The sequence below is a fragment of the Octopus bimaculoides genome, chromosome 2 (genome assembly GCF_046866305.1).
Source record: "Octopus bimaculoides isolate indiv1 chromosome 2, ASM4686630v1, whole genome shotgun sequence".
Taxonomy (NCBI): Eukaryota; Metazoa; Mollusca; class Cephalopoda; order Octopoda; family Octopodidae; genus Octopus; species Octopus bimaculoides.
This window is the reverse complement of record NC_142929.1, coordinates 190,816,365-190,838,796: the sequence shown is the minus strand read 5'-3', so window position 1 is coordinate 190,838,796 and position 22,432 is coordinate 190,816,365. Positions and strand designations below refer to the sequence as shown.

The following is a 22,432-nucleotide window of genomic DNA, read 5'->3' as shown; positions in this document are numbered from 1 at the left end:
CAGTCGACATGGTGGACGTAGACAAAAAATACAAAAAAAAAGACATCTCAAGTTCGTTTGAGACAACATTTACCAAAAAGCGAGAAAGAAAGAAAGAAAGAATCCATGCCTGACTGGAAAGAACATGATTCCTGATTCCAAACACATTCCACTGCTGCGTGCTGCCACTGGTCGTGTGCTACTTCGGAAGAAACTAATATCAAACACTTTTGTTTCAATTGATTATCAACAGACAAATAAAACACGTTCCTTAACACTAAATGCAACTTTCCCTCAAATTCACTGCCAACTTCTTCCATTAAATACCAAAAAATACTACAAGAGATTTTTCTACTTTTTTTTAATCTTTTACTTGTTTCAGTCACTGAACGGTGGCCATGCTGGGGCACTGCCTTAGAGAATTTTTTGTGAAATGAATCAACGCCAGGAATTATTTTTCTTAAAGTCTGGCGCTTGTTCTATTGGTCTCTTTTGCCGAACCATTTAGTTATGGGGACATAAACACACCAACACCGGTTGTCAAGTGGTGGTGGTGGTACACACATACACACACGTGATGAGCTTCTTTCAGTTTCCGTCTACCAGATCCACTTTTAAAGCTTTGGTCAGCCCAAGGCTATACAAGAAGACACTTGCCCAAGATGCCACACGGTGAGATTGAACTCAGAACCATGTGTTTGGAGGGAAAACTTCTTACCACACAGCCATGTCTGCACCTTCTTACATATAAATTCTTGAAATCTTTGACTGTTTTGATTCTGGTAATAAATGCAATAAGTATATTAATTAACTTAACGATGTAGTAATTAAATTGGTCGAGACAGTTGGCACATCTCATTTACAATGTCATTCTTCATTGTCTGAAACCAAAAGATTTTTCTGGATTTCTTCATTTTTCCTCCCAACGATTCTATAATTCCAAACTGATGGATTTACTTGCAGAATTTTTGGTTATGAGTCCTGAGTTCAAATCCTGCTGAGGTCGACTCTGTGGAGTTTTTCTTTCCTTTTTTTCTTCTTTTATTCTTCTACTTGTTTCAGTCATCGAACTGCAGCCATGCTGGGGCACCACTTTGAAGAATTTTAGTTGAACAAATCAACCCCAATACTCATGTTTTTTTTTTTTTTAAGCCTGTTACTTATTCTATTTGTCTCATTTACTGAACCACCAAGTTACAGGGACATAAATACACTAACAACGGTTGTGAAGCAGTGAGGTGGGGGTTGGGGGTAGACAAACACTAACACACACACCCATACAGTGAGTTGTTTCAGTTTCAATCTACCAAATCAACTCATAAGGCTTTGGTCAGCCCAAGGCTATAGTAGAAGATACTTGCCCAAAGTGCCATGCAGTGAGACTGAACCTGGAACCATGTGGTTGGGAAGCAAGCTACTACCACACAGCCACTCCTGCACCTATATATATATATATATATATATATATATATATATATATATATATGTTGGCTGTTGCCAGTACCGCCTGACTGGCCCTCATGCTGGTGGCATATAAAAGCACCCACTACACTCTTGGAGTGGTTGGCGTTAGGAAGGGCATCCAGCTGTAGAAACTCTGCCAGATCAGATTGGAGCCTGGTGCAGCCATCTGGTTCACCAATCCTCAGTCAAATCGTCCAACCCATGCCAGCATGGAAGGCGGACGTTAAACGATGATGAGGATGATGATGATATATACATATGTATATATATACATGTATATATATATATATATATATATATATATATACACACACACACACACGCATACATATATATATAAATATATATATATATATATATATATATACATGTATATATATATATGTATGATGATAATGAGGATACATGTATGCATGTGTGTGTGTATAGTTACTTTAATTTCAATTTGCTTAAAGCTTTGATAATGAGTTAATACATTAATTTGATAACAAATTGATTGATAAAAATTCTTTTTTATTTTTTATTTTTTCTGCTTTTGTCTTGTTTATTTTATCTAATGAGACTCTGAGTGTATGTGGGTGTGTGGGGTAGGTGGGTGCATGGATGCATGTGTGCATGTGTGAGTCTGTGTATGTACGTGTGCATCTGCCTGTTTTCATGTGACTGTGTGTGTACATGTGAGTGTGAATGCGTATGTGTGTGCTATTTTGTGTGTGAGTGTATCTCTGTATGAATGATTGTGTGTGTGTGTGTGTGCTTAATCAATGTGTGTGTATGTGTGTGCTGTTGTGTGTGCATGTGTGTGTGTATGTGTGTGTGTGTGTATGTGTCAGTATGTGTCAATGTATGCATGTGTTTGTCTTTGTTTAAGTGTATGTGTGTGTATGAATGTGTGTGTGTGTGTTTTAAGAAACCTCTCGATACCAGATATACGAATGTCTTTCTATCCAGTGATGTCAAAACCATTTCCCAAAGAAATCTAAATATAAGGAATCAAATTCTCAACATTTTGCTTGTCTTCCATTTTCTCCATCAACTTGGGTTTTATCAGTTTGCAAATCTATACACTCACAAGAATTCTTTAAACATATTTCTTCAACAGCTATAGAAACTATGAGAAAACAGACAATGGAACCTGGCGCAGCCACCTGGCACTTATGTGTCCATAACTCACACCAGGTACATTGTATGCAGTTTCGACCTGTGCCATTTCTACAGATCAAGCAAGATCATCTACCTGAAGGGATTTGTGAGCTGTTTTCTCTCCTCCTTACTGAGACTTTGTTTTTGCTAGATTATCTCTAAGGTCCTTTGATTCTACACCTTGCTTTCATGCCTGGAATTTCTTTTTTAGTTCTTGTAGTGATTCAGCTATAAGAACAAGGTTATCAGCATAGAGGAGCTCTCAGGGACAGCCCATCTTAAATTCATGTTATAGCCTGGAGAACTCGGATGAACAAGAGGGGGCTGAGAACTGATCTTTGGTGAACCCCTACTTGTACCCTGAATTCCTCACTATACTCATTGCTAACCTTCACCTTACTGACAGCGTCCCTGTACAACTCTCACCAACCACTCATCTATCCCTAGCTCCCGCATTGACCACCAGTTAAGGGAGTGGAGGACCCTGTCAAAGGCCTTCTCAATGTCGACAAAAGCCAGATACAGAGGTTTATTTTTGGCCAGATATTTTTCCTGAAGTTGCCCTATCAGGAATATAGTATCAGTTGTGCTCCAGTCTGGCACAAATCCCGACTGCATGTCATCTACATTAACTCTCTTCATAATTAATTGAGCTATGACCCTTTCTGTAACTTCCATCCCCTGGTCCAGCAGCTTGATGCCCTCTGTAATTATTCCTGTCTAAGGCATCACCTTTGCCTTTGTGGCACTTGACGATGATGCTGCTATACAAATCGTTGGCTATGACTCATTCGAGGACAACCTGATTAACTATGATGAAGACTAGACTATATCTTACTCCATCAGATATTTTAAGCATCTGAGGGGAGATTCCTGATGGGCTGGGGGCTTTCCCTGTCTTCATGTCCTTAATTGCTTTATCTACTAACCTACTGTTGTTTCAGATAGCTGCTCCCTCAGTTGGGTCAACATTTGGCAGACACTCCTTCTCCATTCGTTTTCCACATTCAATAGTCTTTCCTAATGGGGTTTCCAAGCCCTCTTTCTTTGCAGGATCATTAAGTGCAAGGGCACCATCAGCCATGCGGACACATTTCTCTCCTATGACATGAATAGCCTTCAGGAATGAATTAAATTCGTAAACGGAGGCTCAACATTATATATCTAACTACATGGGAAGCTTCTTTCAGTTTCCATCTACCAAATACATTCACAAACCTTTGGTTGATCTGACACTAGAGTAAAAAAAATACTTGTCCAAGGTTCTGTGTGGTGGAATTGAACCCAAAAACATATGATCGAGAAATGAACTTTTTAACTACACATGTACACTTGCTATTGTTCGCAAACTGCAATATAAATAAAAATAGATGAAAATCTATTTCCTTGCCTCATTAGATGTGAAGGACAAAGCAGACATATTCATGGCAAGGGAGATAATTCAGTCAGAAATAAACACCAATTTGGTAAAATGGTTCATGACAGACAAATAGTTCTCAACCATTTTTTTAACGCTAGACCCCTTCGGTTCCTGTTTAGCTCGATTGGACCCACATAACAATCTGATGTTTAAAAATCCCATTATATTTTTAGAATATAATAGGAATTGTATGAAAACAAATTATTAAAATATTTTGTGCTTTATTGTAGAAACATAACCAATTTATTCTTCCCTACTGTAGGCACAAGGCCCTAAATTTTGATGGGGTGGGGTGGAGGAAGTCAATTAGTACGCAACTGGTACTTAATTTTGGGAAGCAAATTTTTTGCCACACAGCCACACAGGTGCCTGTATACAAAATCATTACTTTATGTCCACTTCCCATGCTGGAAAGGGCTGGACAGGATGAATGCACTAGGCTTCAGTGTCTTTGTTTTAGCATCGGTTCTACAGCTGGATGTCCTTCCTAATACCAGTCATTTTACAATACGAGGAGGTCTGATCAAAAAGTATTGGGACAGTTGTTATGGTAATGGAGCTAAATTACAGAGTGAAACCATTTGGCACAGACTGAAATTGAACTCTGTTATGCAAGTTATAATGTTCTTGCTCTCTTCCGTTGTGTATGGAAGTGCTTTGAACTAAAGTGTGTAGAGTGTGGTTGTCTCAAGAAGAAGAAGATCAAGTTCCAGCTGTTCAGGATCTCCTGGATTGTGTTGAGGAAGATGAAGACTCTTTGAAAACGGCCCTAACAGGCGATGGATTGTGGGTCTACACCTGTGATCCTGGAACCAAGGCAAAAATCAAATCCCACTTGAAAGGAACAAGATTTGAAGAAATCAAGGAAATCCAAAAGACTGCAACGAGGCAGCTGCTCGCAAATCCCAAAAAGGAGCTCCAGGAATGCTTGCATCAATGGAAACAACACTGAACAAAGTGTGTGGCTTCAGAAAGGGACTACTTTGAAGGAGATCAAACATCAAATGGATACATGCTGCAGTTTTGTTTCTATGGCACCAGTCTCGCTACTTTCTGATCAGATCTCGGCGAGCTGGCAGAACCGTTAGCATGCCGGGCGAAATGCTTATTGGTATTTCGCCTGTCTTTATGTTCTGAGTTCAAATTCCGCTGAGGTCGACTTTGCCTTTCATCCTTTCGGGTTCGATAAATTAAGTACCAGTTATGCACTGGGGTTGATGTAATTGACTTAATCCCTTTGTCTGTCCTTGTTTATCCCCTCTATGTTTAGTTTCTCGTGGGCAATAAAGAAATAAGACCTCATCTGAGCGCTTTCTTTTCATGACATCAGCACAAGTGAGGTTGCCAAGTAACTTGCAAGACGAAAGGGGAGAAAGTTTGTGTGGGTGTGTGTGGGTGTATTTGAGGTGGGGAGGTAGATTTTGTGCCAAATGTTGAGAGGCTAAAAGTATGCTAAGGACAGGCTCAGATGTCTTGCTGCAGAGGAAATAACATGGCTACCCAACATTACATAGAGTTGGGGGAGGGGAGTAGCTGGAGAGAAGATAGTTGTTGTGGTGATGGTGTGTCAGAGCTTATTCTCAAGGTCACAACTGACTGGCACTCTGTTGGTTATGATGACAAGTGTCCCAGTGGATCTGGCAAATGGAACAGCTGGCTTGTGAGATTCATGTGTAACTGGCTGAACACTTGTACCTGTAATTAAATGAGGGCCAGCCTTGTCACATTCTGTGTCATGCTGAGAACTACGTAAAGTGTACAACTCATGCTTTGCCAGTTGAGTGGACTGGAGCAACGAGAAATAAAGAGTCTTGCTTAAGGACACAATGCCTCACTGAGAATCGAACTCATGACTTTAATGTGCGAACCAGTAAATAGAGGGTCCAAAGGGAAGAAAGTGGGTCATTTCATAAAGTGAGTGGGTAGAGGGGAATGCAGTGAGCAATGGATAAGGGTAGGGGGTGTGGTTGAGGAGGAGAAATATCAGGAGGAATATTTCCCATTGTTGATAATAGTTTATCCTTTGTTATGTGTTAAGAGAGACATTACTTTTGATGGTGCCACGTAAAAAGCACCCAGTACCCTCTGTAAATTGGTTGTCATTAGGAAGGGCACGCAGCCATAGAGACCGTGCCAAAAAAACAGACAATGGAGCCTGGTGCAGCTCCTATCAAACCGTCCAACCCATGCCAGCATAGAAAATGGACGTTAAAAGATGATGACGACATATCGCCATCAGTTTCTCTGGATATACAGTAATCCCTCGCCATAGCGTGACTCACCTATTACACACTCCTGAGTATATTGCGGGGTTTCTGTGGTTGATAGGTATTTATATTTCTTAGATTTTAATTATTTCTGTGGGAGGTTTTGGAACCTAACACCCACGATAGTTGAGGGATTTCTGTAATCGGAATTCACAACCAGAGGAATTCAAACAGGTGGTGCACCCTGGCGGCAGTTATTGCAAGGGAGGTAACCACTTCTAGCTAAATCAAGGAGGAGGTCGGAATTTGGGTTTTTAAACTGAAGAGTAACAAAGAAGAGGCACAATATATTTGCAAAATACGAAAAGTAAAGAAATATGGTAAAAAAAATTGATAATTTAAGATAAATAGAAAATATTTTTTTATTATTCATATCACATAAACACTGATTGAAGGAGTACACACTCCTAATTAAATTTTAGCAAATCTCCAAACTGCTTTAACAAGTTTGGATTGATGTGGTGTTATTGTTGTTGATGATGATGATGCTGCATTCTGATTTCAACTCTGTTGTTGTTGTTGGACATGTTCAGAGGTGTGTGCGTGTGTGTATTAATGCATGTGTGTGTATATATGTGTCATTATGTATGTGTGTTAGTGTTTAAATTGGGAGGAATTATTAATAATAATAATAAACGGGCTTCAGAAAGGGATTATTAATTTGCATATAATGAATGGCGTTTCCATGGTGATCCAGCAACAACAACAACATTGATGCTGAGCTACCGACATCATTAAGTGTGGGGGGTGGGGGGAATTTTCCACAGAGAAGTTCCGCAGCTTTTAATGCCATATAACCAAGAAGAAATCACACAGTCCATGAAAAGGTCATGTTCGGAAGGTCTTCTTGGTCTCAAAGACCATCACTATCAACAAGATTAATTAATTAGTATAATTATTGTTATTTAATCTGGGAGAAAAGTGTCTTTTTTTTTTTTAATTAATTAATTTATATATTTTATTTTATTTTTTCCTGTGTTTCTTCCTCTTTGCAAGACTTTCCATTTTTCTTTCCTTTTTTTTTTTATTTCTTCATCCGTCCTGAAAGAACGACAACAGCAGTAGCAGCAACATAACTCAGGACACACCTCCAGATATACACTTTTTCTTTCTTTTTCCATTTTTTTTTTTGTTCTTTTATTTAACAGCAGCCACTAGACTTCCGCTCTGCCGGCTCATCTTCGACAACCATTACAGTCTTCCTGTTGTTTGTTCCTCTTTTGTTTTGACAATTACTGTCAGCTTTTTCAATCATACCTGCATGAAAGACCAAAAACAAACAAATAAATAATAGCTCTAAAATAAAAAAAAAAAACAATACGTGCAGGCATGGGTGTGTGGTAAAAAGTTTGCTTCCCAATCACACAGTTCCAGGTTCAGTCCCATTGCATGGCACCATGGGAAAATAAGCGTCTTCTGCCTTGGGCCAACCAAAGGCTTGTGAGCCGATTTGATAGACGGAAACTGAAAGAAGCCTGTCGTGTGTGTGTGTGTGTGTCTTTGAGTCTGTGTTTGTCCCCCACTACCACTTGACAACTAGTGTTGGTTTGTTTATGTCCCTGTGACTTAGCAGTTGGGCAAAAGAAATTGATAGAATAAGTATCAGGCTTATAAAAAAAAAAAGGAATTGGTGTCAATTCATTCAACTGAAAACTCTTGGAGGCAGAGCCCCAGCATGGCCACAATCTTATGACAAACAAGCAAAAAGGATAACAACAACAATAATGAAGTTACATAACGACATTGACCATCATCATTGCTTTAATGTCCACTTTCCAATGCTTGCATGGGTCAGATAGAATATATTGAGGCAGGCTTTCTATGGCTGGATTTTGTTCCTGCTGCCAAAGCTCACCTGTTTCCAAGTAAGGTAATAATATTTCCCCATACCTAGGCAGGTTTACACAAAAGGCATTTGTATGATGGTGATGCTAACTTACGACCATCACGGGCTGTTAAGACAAAGGCACAAACAAACAAACAAAAAAAAAAAAGACTAAATTATTCCAGTCTTCTGTTTTGATGTGTAATTACTCTGCAGATAGAATTCACCAGAACTTTCAATTGCTATGTAAAGCTTGTTCAAAACAAAATATCTTTATACGTGGTCTGATCAATAAGCATCCAGACTGTTGCCAGAGTAACAACACTAAAGCACACAGATTAACCTTGAACTCTGCTGTGCATGCATAATAAGTTTCAACATTCTAGTTCACTTCTGCTGTTGATAGCAGTGTTTGAAAGGGAGGTGTGTAGCGTGAGATCATTGCATTGACCATTATTTATATTATTATATGATCGAACGCCACACATCCATTTCCAAATATATATATATATATATACATACATATACACACACATCACACATGTACATAAACACACACTCATATGCACATATGAAGGGATTCTTTCAGGTTCTGTCAGCTAAATCCATTCTCAAGACTTTGGTCAGCTAGGGATGTGATAGAGAACGTTTGTCAAAGGTGCTGTGCAGTGGGACTGAAACCGAAACCATGTGATTAGGAAGGAAGCTTCTTACCACATGGCCACGCCTATCTATGTAGATACATATATATATGCATTGTGCCAGTGTCATGTAAAAAGGACATGTGCAGGTGCCACAGAAAAAGATCTGTGCTGGTACCAAGTAAATGGCACCCGGCCCACCCTGTGAAGAGTTTGGCATTAAGAAGGGCATCTAGTCATAGAAACCACACCAGACTTTGGGGCATGACAGTCCTCTGGCTCATTCTACCTTGTCAAATATGGAGCCTGGGAAGCTGGCCAGATCCTGTTCAGCATGGAAAATGGACATGTGATGATGATGATGATGATGATGATGATGATGATGATTGGTGCTATGTGTGTATTATAATGTATTGACATGCAACACACATTAGAGGTGTGTGGATTATTGGTTAGGGTGTTGGACTCCTGATCGTAAGATTGTGGTTTCGATTCCTGGGTCAGGTGATGCGTTGTGTTCTTGAGCAAAACACTTCATTTCATGTTGCTCCAGTCCACTCAGCTGGCAAAAGTGAGTTAATCCTGCGATGGACTGGCGTCCCATCCAGGAGGGGAATATATACGCCACTGAAACCGGGAAACCAGCCTGGCATGGCTCGAGAAGGAAACATTTATTTTTTATATTTTACATGTAACAACACACAGACACACACACACAAACAAAAGTGTCGAGGGGAGATGAAAAAGAGAACACCATGTCACCTACATTTGCTGAGGTCTAAAAAGAGGTCTTCAGTCCCTTTGTTCAGCTTGGCAGAAGTATGGAAATGTTTGGCACCCACAGACTCTGCATAACTAGAAAAAGAAGGAAGATTTTACAATAATATTCCAGACCGTTTGCAAGACATAGCAACTTTAACAACAACAACAACAAGAACAAAAAGAAGCAAGCCATTTCATTAGTTTTCCTTTCCCTAAATTCATATAGCCATACACATCAAAAATCAGACTCCCTGCAAAAAAAAAAAAAAAAAAAAAAAAAAAAAAAAAAAAATCGACACAGGTAATCATGGTTGATGAGGTCTAAGTTGGGGACTAAAGAACAATTATGGAACATTATTTACATTTGATGGATATTTGTCCTCATCTTGTTTGTTGTTGACACAATGTTTCAGCTGATATACCCTCCAGCCTTCATCAGGTGTCTTGGGGAAATTTAAAACCTGGGTTCTCATTCCTAAGGTATTTTTAGACACTATTATTATTATTATTATTATTATTATTATTATTCATGTGGCATAGTGGTTAAGAGTGTGGGCTACTAACCCCAAGATTCCGAGTTCGATTCCAGGCAGTGACCTGAATAATAATAATAACAACATCGAAAAATACCTTAGGAATGAGAACCCAGGTTCTAAATTTCCCCAAGACACCTGATGAAGGCTGGAGGGTATATCAGCTGAAATGTTGTGTTAACAACAAATAAGATGAGGACAAATATCCATCAAATGTAAATAATGTAAATAAAGATTTGTGGGTGGTGTAAGGTCCCCTCCCAACCCAGAGTAACGTGGTGGTGGAACAAGGAGGTAGACAGGGCTATTAGACAAAAGAAACAAGCTTGGAAGGACTGGAAGAACGGTGGTAGCAGGGAATTGTACCAATGTGCCAGAAGGGAGGCTAGGCGACAGGTTTATTTAGCCAGAGGGGAAGCAGATAAGGAAAGATTTGCCAATGTTCTGCGCCGTGAGGACCAAAGACTCGAGGTATTTCGGGTTGCAAGACAGTGTAGGAGAGAGAATAGTGATGTTGTAGGAGAGAAATGTGTTCGCATGGATGATGGTACGCTTGCATTAAATGAGGATGCAAAGAAAGAGGTCTGGAGATGCCACTACGATAGATTGCTTAATAAAGAGAATGAATGGGAGAAAGAGAGCCTGCCTTATGTCGACCCAATAGAGGGACCAGCTATCCGAGTTGATAGTACCAGGGTAGATAAAGCAATTAAGAGTATGAAGACCGGGAAAGCCCCCGGCCCATCAGGAATCACTGCAGAGATGCTCAAAATATCTGGCAGTGTTGGCTATAGCCTAGTCACCCGTATTACGAACCAGGTGATACACGAAGGAGTCATACCCTATGACTGGTGTAGCAGCATCATAGTCAACTGCTACAAAGGTAAAGGGGACGCTTTAGATACAAATAATTACAGAGGCATCAAGCTGTTAGATCAGGTTATGAAAGTTACAGAGAGGGTCATAGCCCAACTAATTAGGGAGCGAATCAATTTAGATGAGATGCAGTTTGGGTTCGTGCCAGGTAAAAGCACTACTGATGCCTTATTTCTAGTGAGACAGTTGCAAGAGAAATACCTAGCCAAGGATAAACCTCTGTACCTGGCTTTCGTTGACATGGAGAAAGCCTTTGACAGGGTCCCCCGATCCCTTATCTGGTGGTCAATGAGGAAACTTGGGATAGAAGAATGGCTAGTGAGAGCTGTGCGAGCCATGTACAGAGATGCGGCCAGTAAGGTGAGGGTTGGAAATGAGTACAGCAATGAATTCCGGGTAGAGGTAGGGGTCCACCAAGGTTCCGTCCTCAGCCCCCTATTATTTACCATAGTCCTCCAGGCAATCACAGAGGAGTTCAAGACAGGTTGCCCCTGGGAGCTCCTCTATGCTGATGACCTTGCCCTAATTGCGGAGTCACTATCAGAACTAGAGGAGAAGTTTCAGGTGTGGAAGCAAGGTCTAGAATTGAAGGGCCTTAGAGTCAACCTAGCTAAAACCAAAATCCTAATAAGTAGGAAGGTAGATAAAACACAAACCCCTTCAGGTAGATGGCCCTGCTCAGTATGTAGAAAAGGAGTAGGTAGTAACTCTATAAGATGTACCCGGTGCAAGCTATGGACACATAAGAGGTGCAGCAACATCAAAGGCAGGTTAACTAGCAAGTTAGTTTTTGTTTGTGGCAGATGTTCAGGTGCAATAAAGACTGCAAACAAACAGGAAACAACTTCTATCTCATTCCAGGGTGAAAAACTAGAGGTAGTCGATAGCTTCCGCTATCTGGGCGACCAAGTTAGTAGTGGGGGTGGGTGCGCTGAAAGTGTAGCTGCTAGAATAAGAATAGCCTGGGCAAAGTTTAGAGAGCTCTTACCCCTGCTGGCGACAAAGGGACTCTCACTCAGAGTAAAAGGCAGACTGTATGACGCATGCGTACGAACAACCATGCTACATGGCAGTGAAACATGGGCTGTAACTGCTGAGGACATACGTAAGCTCGCAAGGAATGAAGCCAGTATGCTCCGTTGGATGTGTAATGTCAATGTGAATACCCGTCAGAGTGTAAGTATCTTGAGAGAAAAGCTGAACATTAGAAGCATCAGTTGTGGCGTGCAAGAGAGACGATTGCGCTGGTATGGACATGTGGTGAGAATGGAGGAGGATAGCTGCGTGAAAAAGTGCCACACCCTAACAGTTGAGGGAACCCGTGGAAGAGGTAGGCCCAGGAAGACCTGGGCTGAGGTGGTGAGGCAAGACCTTCGTACATTGGGCCTCACCGAGGCGATGACTACGGACCGAGACCTTTGGAAATGGGCTGTGCGTGAGAAGACCCGGCAAGCCAAGTAAGATCGTTGCCAGTGCCCCTGGACTGGTTCTTGTGCGGGTGGCACATGAGATGCACCATTTTGAGCGTGGCCGTTGCCAGTACCGCCTGACTGGCTCCTGTAGGATTTTCGAGCGAGATCGTTGCCAGTGCCCCTGGACTGGCTTGTGCGGGTGGCACATAAAAGACACCATTTCGAGCGTGGCCGTTTTCGTGCGGGTGACACGTAAAAGCACCCACTACACTCTCTGAGTGGTTGGCGTTAGGAAGGGCATCCAGCTGTAGAAACTCTGCCAAATCAGACTGGAGCCTGGTGTTGCCATCCGGTTTCACCAGTCCTCAGTCAAATCGTCCAACCCATGCTAGCATGGAAAGCGGACGTTAAACGATGATGATGATGATGATGATGAATGTAAATAAATTCCTTGTCGCTGAAGTACAGAACTGTATTATTGAACATATTGTAAATAAAGGGACAACTAAGAGGGAAATCCTCAAAATATCGAGTTGAGTCAGAAGTTTTGCAATATTTTGGTAACTTATTTGCTTTATTCATCAAATTACAACAAAAAGCAGCCTAGAATTCAAAGCAGAGGCCATCGTGTGGCACCGTCTGAAGCCGCCTTTCTGCCAGTTCTTTGATTCCACACCGACACCAGTTCTTGTTCTTCAAGGTGAAGAATTCCTTCACTGAAACTTCTACCTCTTCTTAGTGGATGAAGCATCATGAGCAGAGGAGGTGAACCATGGATTGGAACAAATTATTAACCATCTTACTAACAATAACTCTGAGCACCTTTTCAGACTCCACCTGTCTAACACCTGTGGACATGTTTACAAAGTCAGAAAACAGCACAGCTCCCATGACTTTCGGAAACACTTTTTCACGCTAAGAATGGAACAAACTGCTGAAGAATGGAACAAACTGCCAGCATCAGTTGTTAGTTGTTGGAGCACTGCATCCTTCAAAACTTCCATGCTTCCTGAGATTCGCCAACACTACACCTGATTTTCTCCCCCTCCATACACACGCAAGCATGGATCTGACTCATACACTGTTCACTTTTCAGACATCTGTACAATACTGCATATACTTTATGTGCACTTTTGACACGTTGTAGTGCACCTGAGCACTGTATACAATAATTTCATTATTATATATATATAAGTAATAATCCGAGGGAGCTAGGGGCCAGATTATATGCTGGGTGTGGCATCAGTTTGATCTCCTCAAGTTTCTGGAGTTTATTCCGGGTCTTTCAAGCGGTATGAGGTCTTGTGTTGTCTTGCTGCAGATTTTTGCCAAACAATGGCCTTCATCTGCTGTAGATGTTTGGAATACAAGTTGGCATCGATGATTTAACCGTTTCGAATGAACTTTTGAATTTTGCCCTCATAATTCCACGAGATGCAGAGCATCACCTTGTGTAAGAAACATCCATGCTTGACGACAAGTTCTGGAAGCTGGCACTTGCTTAACCACTGCTTTTATGCGGAAAGGAATCTCCTTCGGATTATCACTTGCTCCAATCCATGGCTCACTTGTGGCACTCACAATGCTTCAGCAACCAAGAAGAAGTAGAAGGAATTCTTCCCCTCAAAGGACAAGAACTGGTATCAGTGTGGGAGCAAAGAACTGGCTGAAAGACGGCTTCAGACGGTGCCACACGATGGCCTCTGCTTGCAATGCTCGACTGCTTTTGTTGTAACTTGACCAATAAAGCAAATACGTTACCAAAATATTGCAAAACGTCTAACTCCACACAAATAATTCACGACGAAATATTTTATTAGTAAACTTACCTTTCTGCATCGGATACGGACACATGCCGTTCTTTGTCTAAGTCTATTTTATTACCGGCAATACACAAACAGATGTCATTCCCTAGCATTTTGCGAAGTTCTTTCACCCAGTTCTTAACCTGATTCAGGAAAGAAAAACAAAGTGGAAACATCAGATATAAAAGAATTCTGGTTTCATTTTCGTTATTAAGAAGATAAATTACATTTAAAATCAACTAAGGGGAAATAACTCCTGATTGAACAAAAATAATGTTCTTGTTCCAATAATTCACAAATTATTATTAAAATATTCTAGACGGAGGTTGCAGTGGCGACGACCACCACCACCATTTTAACGTACAATTTCCATGCTTGCATCGAGCAGACAGAATTGTTGTGGCAGACGCGCTTCCCTGTTTCCAAGCAAGGTTTCCCTATCAGCAGAAATGATTTTCGTAGAAGATTAGAAACAACGAACATCGATTGTATGACAGTGATGCTCATTTACAACCAATACATAATGCTAAGTGAAGGGAATGCACAGACAAACGAATCTATATCATAAATTGCAACAGGCTTCTTTCAATTTCCGTTCACCAAATCCATTCACAAGTCTTTGGTTAAGACAGGGTTAGTAAAATACATTTGCCTGAAGTGTCATGCAATGGGACTGAACCGAAAACCAGATGGTCAACACCAGAGTCACTCAGCCTGCTAGAAATATCATCTCTATTCAACCACAAATTCTTGCCAACATTCGCTACATCCTACGGAAGTAGGGGAATTTTTAAAAAATACACAGAAAAGATTGCTTTTTATAAACCAGCGGAAGATGATTGATAAAGCTGTGACTGAGTTTGAGATGGTCGAATGTTTAAGTAGAGGAATTTCTTTCTGGATTGAACAACAGACTACGACAAATCACACGAGCACAAGGTTTGATCCCTGTACTCAATACTCAGATGAACTGTGGCTTTGTAGAATTAAAGTGTTCTAATTGAGGAATCTGCAGTAGAACTAAAAATTATCATCTTTTAACATTCATTTTCCAAACTTCTTACCTCACAGCTACACCTGCACCTATTTCATGTCATCCTCATCATTGATTAACGTCCGTTTTCCATGCTGGCATGGGTTGGACGGTTTGACTGAGGACTGGCAAGCCAGAATGCTGCACCAGGCTCCAATCTGATCTGGCAAAGTTTCGACAGCTGGATGCCCTTCCTAATGCCAACCACTCCAAGAATGTAGTGGGTGCTTTTTACGTGCCACTGGCATGGGAGCCAGTCAGGTGGACCTGGCATTGATCACATTCGGTTGGTGCTTTTTACGTGCCACTGGCACAAGAGCCAGTCAGGCAGACCTGGCATCAACCACGTTTGGATGGTGCTTTTTACTTGCCACCAGCACCAGAGCCAGTCAAGGGGCACTGGCCACAGCTACAATATTGGTTTTACTTGACCCAACAGGTCTTCTCAAGCATATCATATTGCTCGACGCATCAGGGGTATTCTTAACAGGGCCAGACATGCGTGGCTGCGATCTCTTTTATAAATGATTATAATTTAAGTGATGAACAAATAACTAGAATAATGGTTTTTTTTTTCAAACAATTCTTACTTTTAACACAAATATAAGATTTCATTTTTACCTTTTGGAACGAGTCTATGTCAGTGATATCGTATACCAATATAGCGCCATTGCTGTCTCTGTAATATATGGGTCCTAGAGCATGGAATCTCTCTTGACCAGCAGTGTCCTGGAAAACAACAAAAGAAAACATCTTAACAAAGTGAAGATGGAGCGAAATCACTACCTTTCTACAGAATATATTAAACTTCAGGCAGACAACAGTAGGAAACAGAGGTACCATTCATGAGTGGAAGGGGGATACAGACAGGGTGGTCACAGCTGCTAAGTCACCTTTGATCTCTGGTTATTTTCAAGAACGATTGATCCGAGTCAAGTGTCACTTCCATGGACAACCACTGATTTCCAACATTATATATGGAGAATGTCTTGAGAAAATAATAATAACAAAAGAAGTTCTTTTCCCATCCTACTTAGAATTAGCCAATGATACAACATGTTACTTATAGAAATTTGGAATTAACTTGAAATCTTTACATCAGAAGTTGAATGGTAAATGGTTCAACATTTGTGCTAAGGTTTTGGTGGAGCTTCGTGGGGTTGTTTCAATTTGAAAGAATCTTCAGACTAACTACTATCCAGGAAGTATAGAGTCATTGGTCATATCAACAAGTTCATCAATTGTTCAGTGATGGGCCTCCAAGTTCAGCTAAGGGATTTTCGAGATGTTTTCATTTGTTTGGGAGGTCGAAGATCACCCTGAACGAGGTTGGTCTGCAAGAGACAAGTGAAATGACCATTCCTAAAGTGTGGAAGCCACTCGCAAACTCGTGCTTTGCTCATGGCACAGCAGCCTTGTGAGGCTGTTTCAGGAATGACAAATGTTGTTTGGCTGCTGTTTTCCCCAACAGAAAACAGAATTTCATGGAAGCAAACTCTTCCTTCATTTCAGCCATTGCAAAAAATCAACGAATAAGGGAGAAGCAATGCAAAACAAAGACACACCACACGACAGTATGACTTCACCTGATGCTGCCAGTCAGCAGACTGATGCCTGAGGGTCTCATCAAGTGGATTCTAGCGGCAGAAGCCTGAACTACAATGGTTTTGTTGCATAGAGGATGTTTTTGGTTAGCTGTGGGTATCCCCTCGTATATGTGTGTGTTATCATCTTCCACATCATTTACACATATGCACTCACACATCCATATACACATGACTATATCTTTGATAGTAAAGATTGTTTGCCAACATAACATGGCAATCCTGGTTTAGGACGAATGTTGCTATAATTTAGCTCCAGGAGATATCATCTCCAGCTGGGCTATATGACATGATCTGTGTCCTTATATTTTCTAACAAGGGAATCTAGCACCCCCACTCAGCTCAAAACAATATCTGCGTACTGCGATTTCTGGGTTATTTCCCTTCATCAGCACAGAATGGGGGTTCTAGATGCCCTTGTTTGAAAATATAAGGACACAGATCGTGTCGTATAGCCAACTGGAGTCGATGTCTCCTGGGGCTAAATTACAGCAACATTTGTCCTAAACCGGGGCTGCCATGTTATGTTGGCAAATAATCTTTACTCCAAAGTACTGTTGCTGAATATCTCTCGTTGTGAGATTTGCAAATAGTAATTTTCTAAGATATCTTTGATATTGAATGAAGAATACTATGGGTATTTAGGGATGGATGAAAATATTTCCTATGAATGATGGTGGAACCTGTAACAAGGAGCATGAAGCCAGGCAATAAAACACTACAACAAAGAAAATACGGTCGTTGGAACTTTCGCCATGCAAATAATTTGACAGTCCACAATGTGTTTGTTGTACAAGTGGTCATACCAAGATTTGGGCTGCTCAGTTGGGTGCTGAATGGGATGTAAGCTATTAATGGTAAAACCTGAAAATTCTTAACCCATACCATAATTTTCCTCATCAGAGATTTAACATTGATCAAAGCAACCTTTAAACATCAAATCATGTCCCTTTGGCAATATTCATTCACCACTGGCAATCGGCTTGGCAGACATCAACAAAATTATCCACCATCTTCCCAACAACCACCTTGGCCACCGTTTTGAATTCCAGAAGTCTCACACTCATGGACAAGCTTACAAAATCAAAAAACAACACAGCACCCATGGTGTTTGGAAACATTTTTTTCACACTTATAATCGTTGAAGCATGGAAATAAACTACTCACCCCAAGACACAACACACATTAAAATCTCAAGGCTTCCTGAAATTCGCCAACAAGGTACCCAATGTCCCCCCCCCCCACCTTTTTTCTTTTTTCCAACGAATCATTCCCAGTTCATTTCCTGAGCATTTTTCTATGTACTGTTCATGTGCTTTTGGCCACTTATTCTGATAAGCTGTAGCATATTCGACGAACAAATATGAAATGGTATTTTATTGCTGATCTGTTAAGTAGCTTGCTTGCCAACCACATGGGCAAGTGTCTTCTACCATAGCCTCGGGCTGACCAAAGCCTTGTGAGTGGATTTGGTAAACGGAAACTGAAAGAAGCCCGTCGTGTATATATATGTGTGTGTGTCTGTGTTTCCCCACCACCACCATCGCTTGACAACCGATGGGGGTGTGTTAATGTCCCGCCCGTCACATAGTGGTTCGGCAAGAGAGACCAACAGAATAAGTACTAGGCTTACAAAGAATAAGTCCTGGGGTCGATTTGCTCAACTAAAGGCGGTGCTCCAGCATGGCCACAGTCAAATGACTGAAACAAAGAAAAGAATTTTAAAAAAAATAAAAGAATATAAGAACAAGTTAGTGGTGGTATTTTGGCAGCCCTGTGAAGCTAATCTTAGCAGCTTATCACTGTGTGTGTGTGTGTGTGTGTGTGTGTGTGTGTGTGTGTGTGTGTGTGTGTGTGTGTGTGTGTGTGTGTGTGTGTGTGTGTGAAAGTAAATAATCCAGCTGAATTGAACCTATGTCCTCTGGTTAGAGCATAAGCTGCCATCACCACCATCTTTATCAGTCTATTACGATAATGGCTCTCCCCTTCTCACTTTGATTCCTCACCAGTTCAGTCAGTCACAGACATTTCGGTGCAGCGGCAGCATGGTTATTTGGCTACAAACACAACAGATGTGGATCTATATTCACATCCTATGGAAACCATGATTCCACTTCTTCTCGACACTTCCTTACACCTCCACCACCACCACCACCTTCCACTGCCAACAGCTCCTTGCACTTTTAATTCAGCAGGTCTTATCTATTCGCAACATCCTCTTCTGTTCACACCAACTGATGTTTGCAGTGCTTGGCAGCTTTTCTCAGTTCACACACAGCTTGCTTTTTCAGCCAAGTTAACAAACCACATTTAAAATAGTAATTTACTGACTTGTTTTTTCAACCTGCTAGAAATAGCACCCAAATCTCCTCTTTCACATAACAATGCAAAGTTCCAGAAGAAGAGCATAGACTTTATCTGCATTCAAAGCCCATGTTTCACCATTGTAGTTTGTAGACTGGCATCATACAGTCTACCAGAGAGAGAAGCATATCTTTTACCAATACTAACTCTTGCTCCTAAAATTGCAGGTCTTGAGCTAAAATTTGAAATTATTATTATTATTATTATTATTATGGGGTCATTGCCAGTGCTGCCTGACTGGCCCCCATGCCAGTAGCACATAAAAAGCACCCACTACACTCTCGGAGTGGTTGGCATTAGGAAGGGCATCCAGCTGTAGAAAGCTTGCCAGATCAGATTGGAGCCTGGTACAGCCTTCTGACTTTCCAGTCCTCAGTCAAACCGTCCAACCCATGCCAGCATGAAAAGCAGACATTAAACGATGATGATGATGATGATGTGTGCAAGCTGGCTGAATTGTTAGAGAGTCAGACAAAATGTTTAGCGACATTTCTTCCAGCTCTGGGTTCAAAATTCTGCCAAAGTTGTGTTTGCATTTTATTCTTTCGAGGTTGATAAAATAAAGTACTTTTCAAGTAGGAGGATTGATGTAACTAACTGGCCTTTCCTCTCAAAAGTGCTGGCCTAGCGCTTTAAGAAGAAACCTATTATTATTATTATCATTATTATTCAGAGAAAGACCAGCAAACACCATCAAAGTGAAATATCCAAAGCCCAATCTACCCATCATGACTACTCGTCTGATAAGGGTACACCAGGTGTCACTTACTGTGATCCCTGGTGTACGACAGGGTGACCTCATATCAAGATAAACAGCGTATGACCTTGCAGGTGGGGCCCAGTTAGAATTTTCTTCAGGTTGAGTAGCCCATCCTGCTCAAAAGATCCCTGAATAAGGACTGTTTAAGGATGATGAATAAAACACCAGGTGAATTATTCAAACCTCAGAGAATTCCTCTCAGCACATGGCTATAAAACTCCCCCACTATGCCTTGTAATCAGAGATGCACATATCTTCAGCCACAAAAAGACATGTTCACCTGGTTAAGGTCAAACAACTGACAAACAAATCTGTGGTATGGAGAAGAATATTTGTTGTAGCCCATCTTTTATGCCAAGACAAAACAATGTACATGATAACACTTCCAATCAGTTAAGATAAGAAGCCATGAGAGTCACTCTTAACAAAAGTCATTCACACAATGTCCCATCTGCGCTTACAAATTTAAACTGTCTTTATTAACAATGTGCGAATGTTTTAGTTTAACTTGTGAAAATAAACAACCGATTGGTAGATTGTTATTTTGAATGCTGGATAAAATAGCTTGTAGAATTTGTTCTGGCTGTTTTCTGTCTGAGTTCAAATCCTGCTGAGGTAAACTTTACCTTTCATATTTTTTATGGGCATGAGTAAGAAAATCAGGCGAGATTCCTAGCTGTACCTGGTTCCAGCTCTTTAGATTCTGAATCGGATTTCCCCAAGCTATTAATGATTCGAGTTATTCACCTGTTCAACCTACACCTGACCAATGTAATCAAGTAGATCTACAATTAGTTATGGCTGTGTAGTAAGAAGCTTGTTTTGTAACCACATGGTTCCGGATTCAGTCCCACTGCATGGCACCATGGTCAAATGCCTTATACTATAACCTCAGGCCAACCAAAGCCTTGTCAGTAGATTTGGTAAATGGAAACTGAAAGAAGCCCATTATATATGCGATGGGGGGTGGGTAGGGGGGGAACAAGCACAGACACATAAACACATGCACACACACATATATATAAATATATATATATATATATATATATATATATATATGACAGTCTTCTTTCAGTTTCCATCTACCAAATCCACTCACATGGCTTTGGTTGGCCCGAGGCTATAGTAGAAGGCACTCGCCCAAGGTGCCATGCATTGGGACTCAACCCAGAACCATGTGATATATATATATATCATCATCACCATCATCATCATTTAACGTCCGTTTTCCATGCTGGCATGGGTTGGACATTTCGACTGGGGTCTGGGAAGCCAGGAGGCTGCACCAGGCCCTATATATATATATATATATATATATATATATATATACACACACATACATACATATATATATATATATACATATATATACGACGGGCTTCTTTCAGTTTCCGTCTACCAAATCCACTCACAAGGCTTTGGTCAGCCTGAAGCGCTATGGTAGAAGACACTTACCCAAGGTGCCACGTAGTGGGACTGAACCCGGAACCATGTGGTTGGTAAGCAAGCTTCTTACCACACAGTCACTCCTCAATCAAACAGGATCAATAATGAATAATGAACAGGTTGTGTAGAGGAGTAACAAAAACATCACTCAACTCTCTACGATTCCGGTTCAGGCAAAGTTTTGGTTGTGTTTGTATTTTCCACCCTGTTTGTTTTTAAAACGTTCGATTTCTGTGGCAAGGATTAGAATTTTACATAAACTTCTGACTGCTAATCATTCAAGCATGAAATAGCAGAGGAAGTCTATTGTCAGCAAAGCAACTGAAATAAACTGAATAATAACAATAATAATAATGATGATGATAATGATAATAACAATGACAGTAATAATAATAATAATAATAATAATAAGAATAATAATAATAATAATGATAATAATAATGATGATAAAAAAAACACAATAAAACCACATTTGCAATGAGTAGAGGCTTGTAGCTTGCAAATATCAATCATTTGTAATAAGCTCTTTCAACATAATTAGAAGAGAGTTTTAATAACACCATCACATGGTTACCTGGCTACATTGAACAGAGTCTACACTGTTAGACACAAATGGACCATGACTTCACCCGAAGAGAGAGAGAGGTGTTGGCATGGCTGTGTGGTTAGGAAACAGGTTTTCCAAACACATGGTTTCATGTTCAGTCCCACTGCATGGAACCTTGGGCAACTGTTTTCTACTACAGCCCTAGGCTAACCAGAAACCTTGTGAGTGGATCTGATAGATAGGGGATGGTGCCACGTAAAAAGCATCCAGTACAATCTGTAAAGAGGTTGGCATTAAGAAGGGCATCCAGCTGTAGAAACCATGCCAGAGCAGACAACTGGGACTTGGTGTGGGCCCTGGCCTTATCAGCTCCTGTCAAACCTCCAGCCCATGCCACTATGGAAAACTGGTGTTAAATAATAATGAAACGAGAAGAAGTCCATTGTGCACGCGTATGTGTGTGCGTGTGTGTGTGTGTGTGCGTGTGTATGTGTGTGTGTGTGTGTGTGTGTATGTGTGTGTGTGTGTGCGTGTGTGTATCTTGTGAGATT

The 22,432-nt window shown here is 40.8% G+C and overlaps 1 protein-coding gene across 1 annotated transcript in view; it reads right to left on the bottom strand.

Moving 5' to 3' along the window:
- Positions 1 to 6,617: 6,617 nt before the first annotated feature.
- The window catches only part of LOC106873699 (ras-related protein Rab-21), a 59,670-nt gene continuing 43,855 nt past the window's right edge, over positions 6,618 to 22,432 (bottom strand). The window contains exons 3-6 of the mRNA XM_014921172.3: positions 15,782 to 15,889; positions 14,152 to 14,270; positions 9,506 to 9,594; positions 6,618 to 7,530 (exon numbers count right to left, since the gene is read on the bottom strand). Of these exons, the coding sequence (XP_014776658.1) occupies positions 7,415 to 7,530; positions 9,506 to 9,594; positions 14,152 to 14,270; positions 15,782 to 15,889 (432 nt within the window). The 3' untranslated portion in view covers positions 6,618 to 7,414. The remainder of the gene's footprint in view (positions 7,531 to 9,505; positions 9,595 to 14,151; positions 14,271 to 15,781; positions 15,890 to 22,432) is intronic.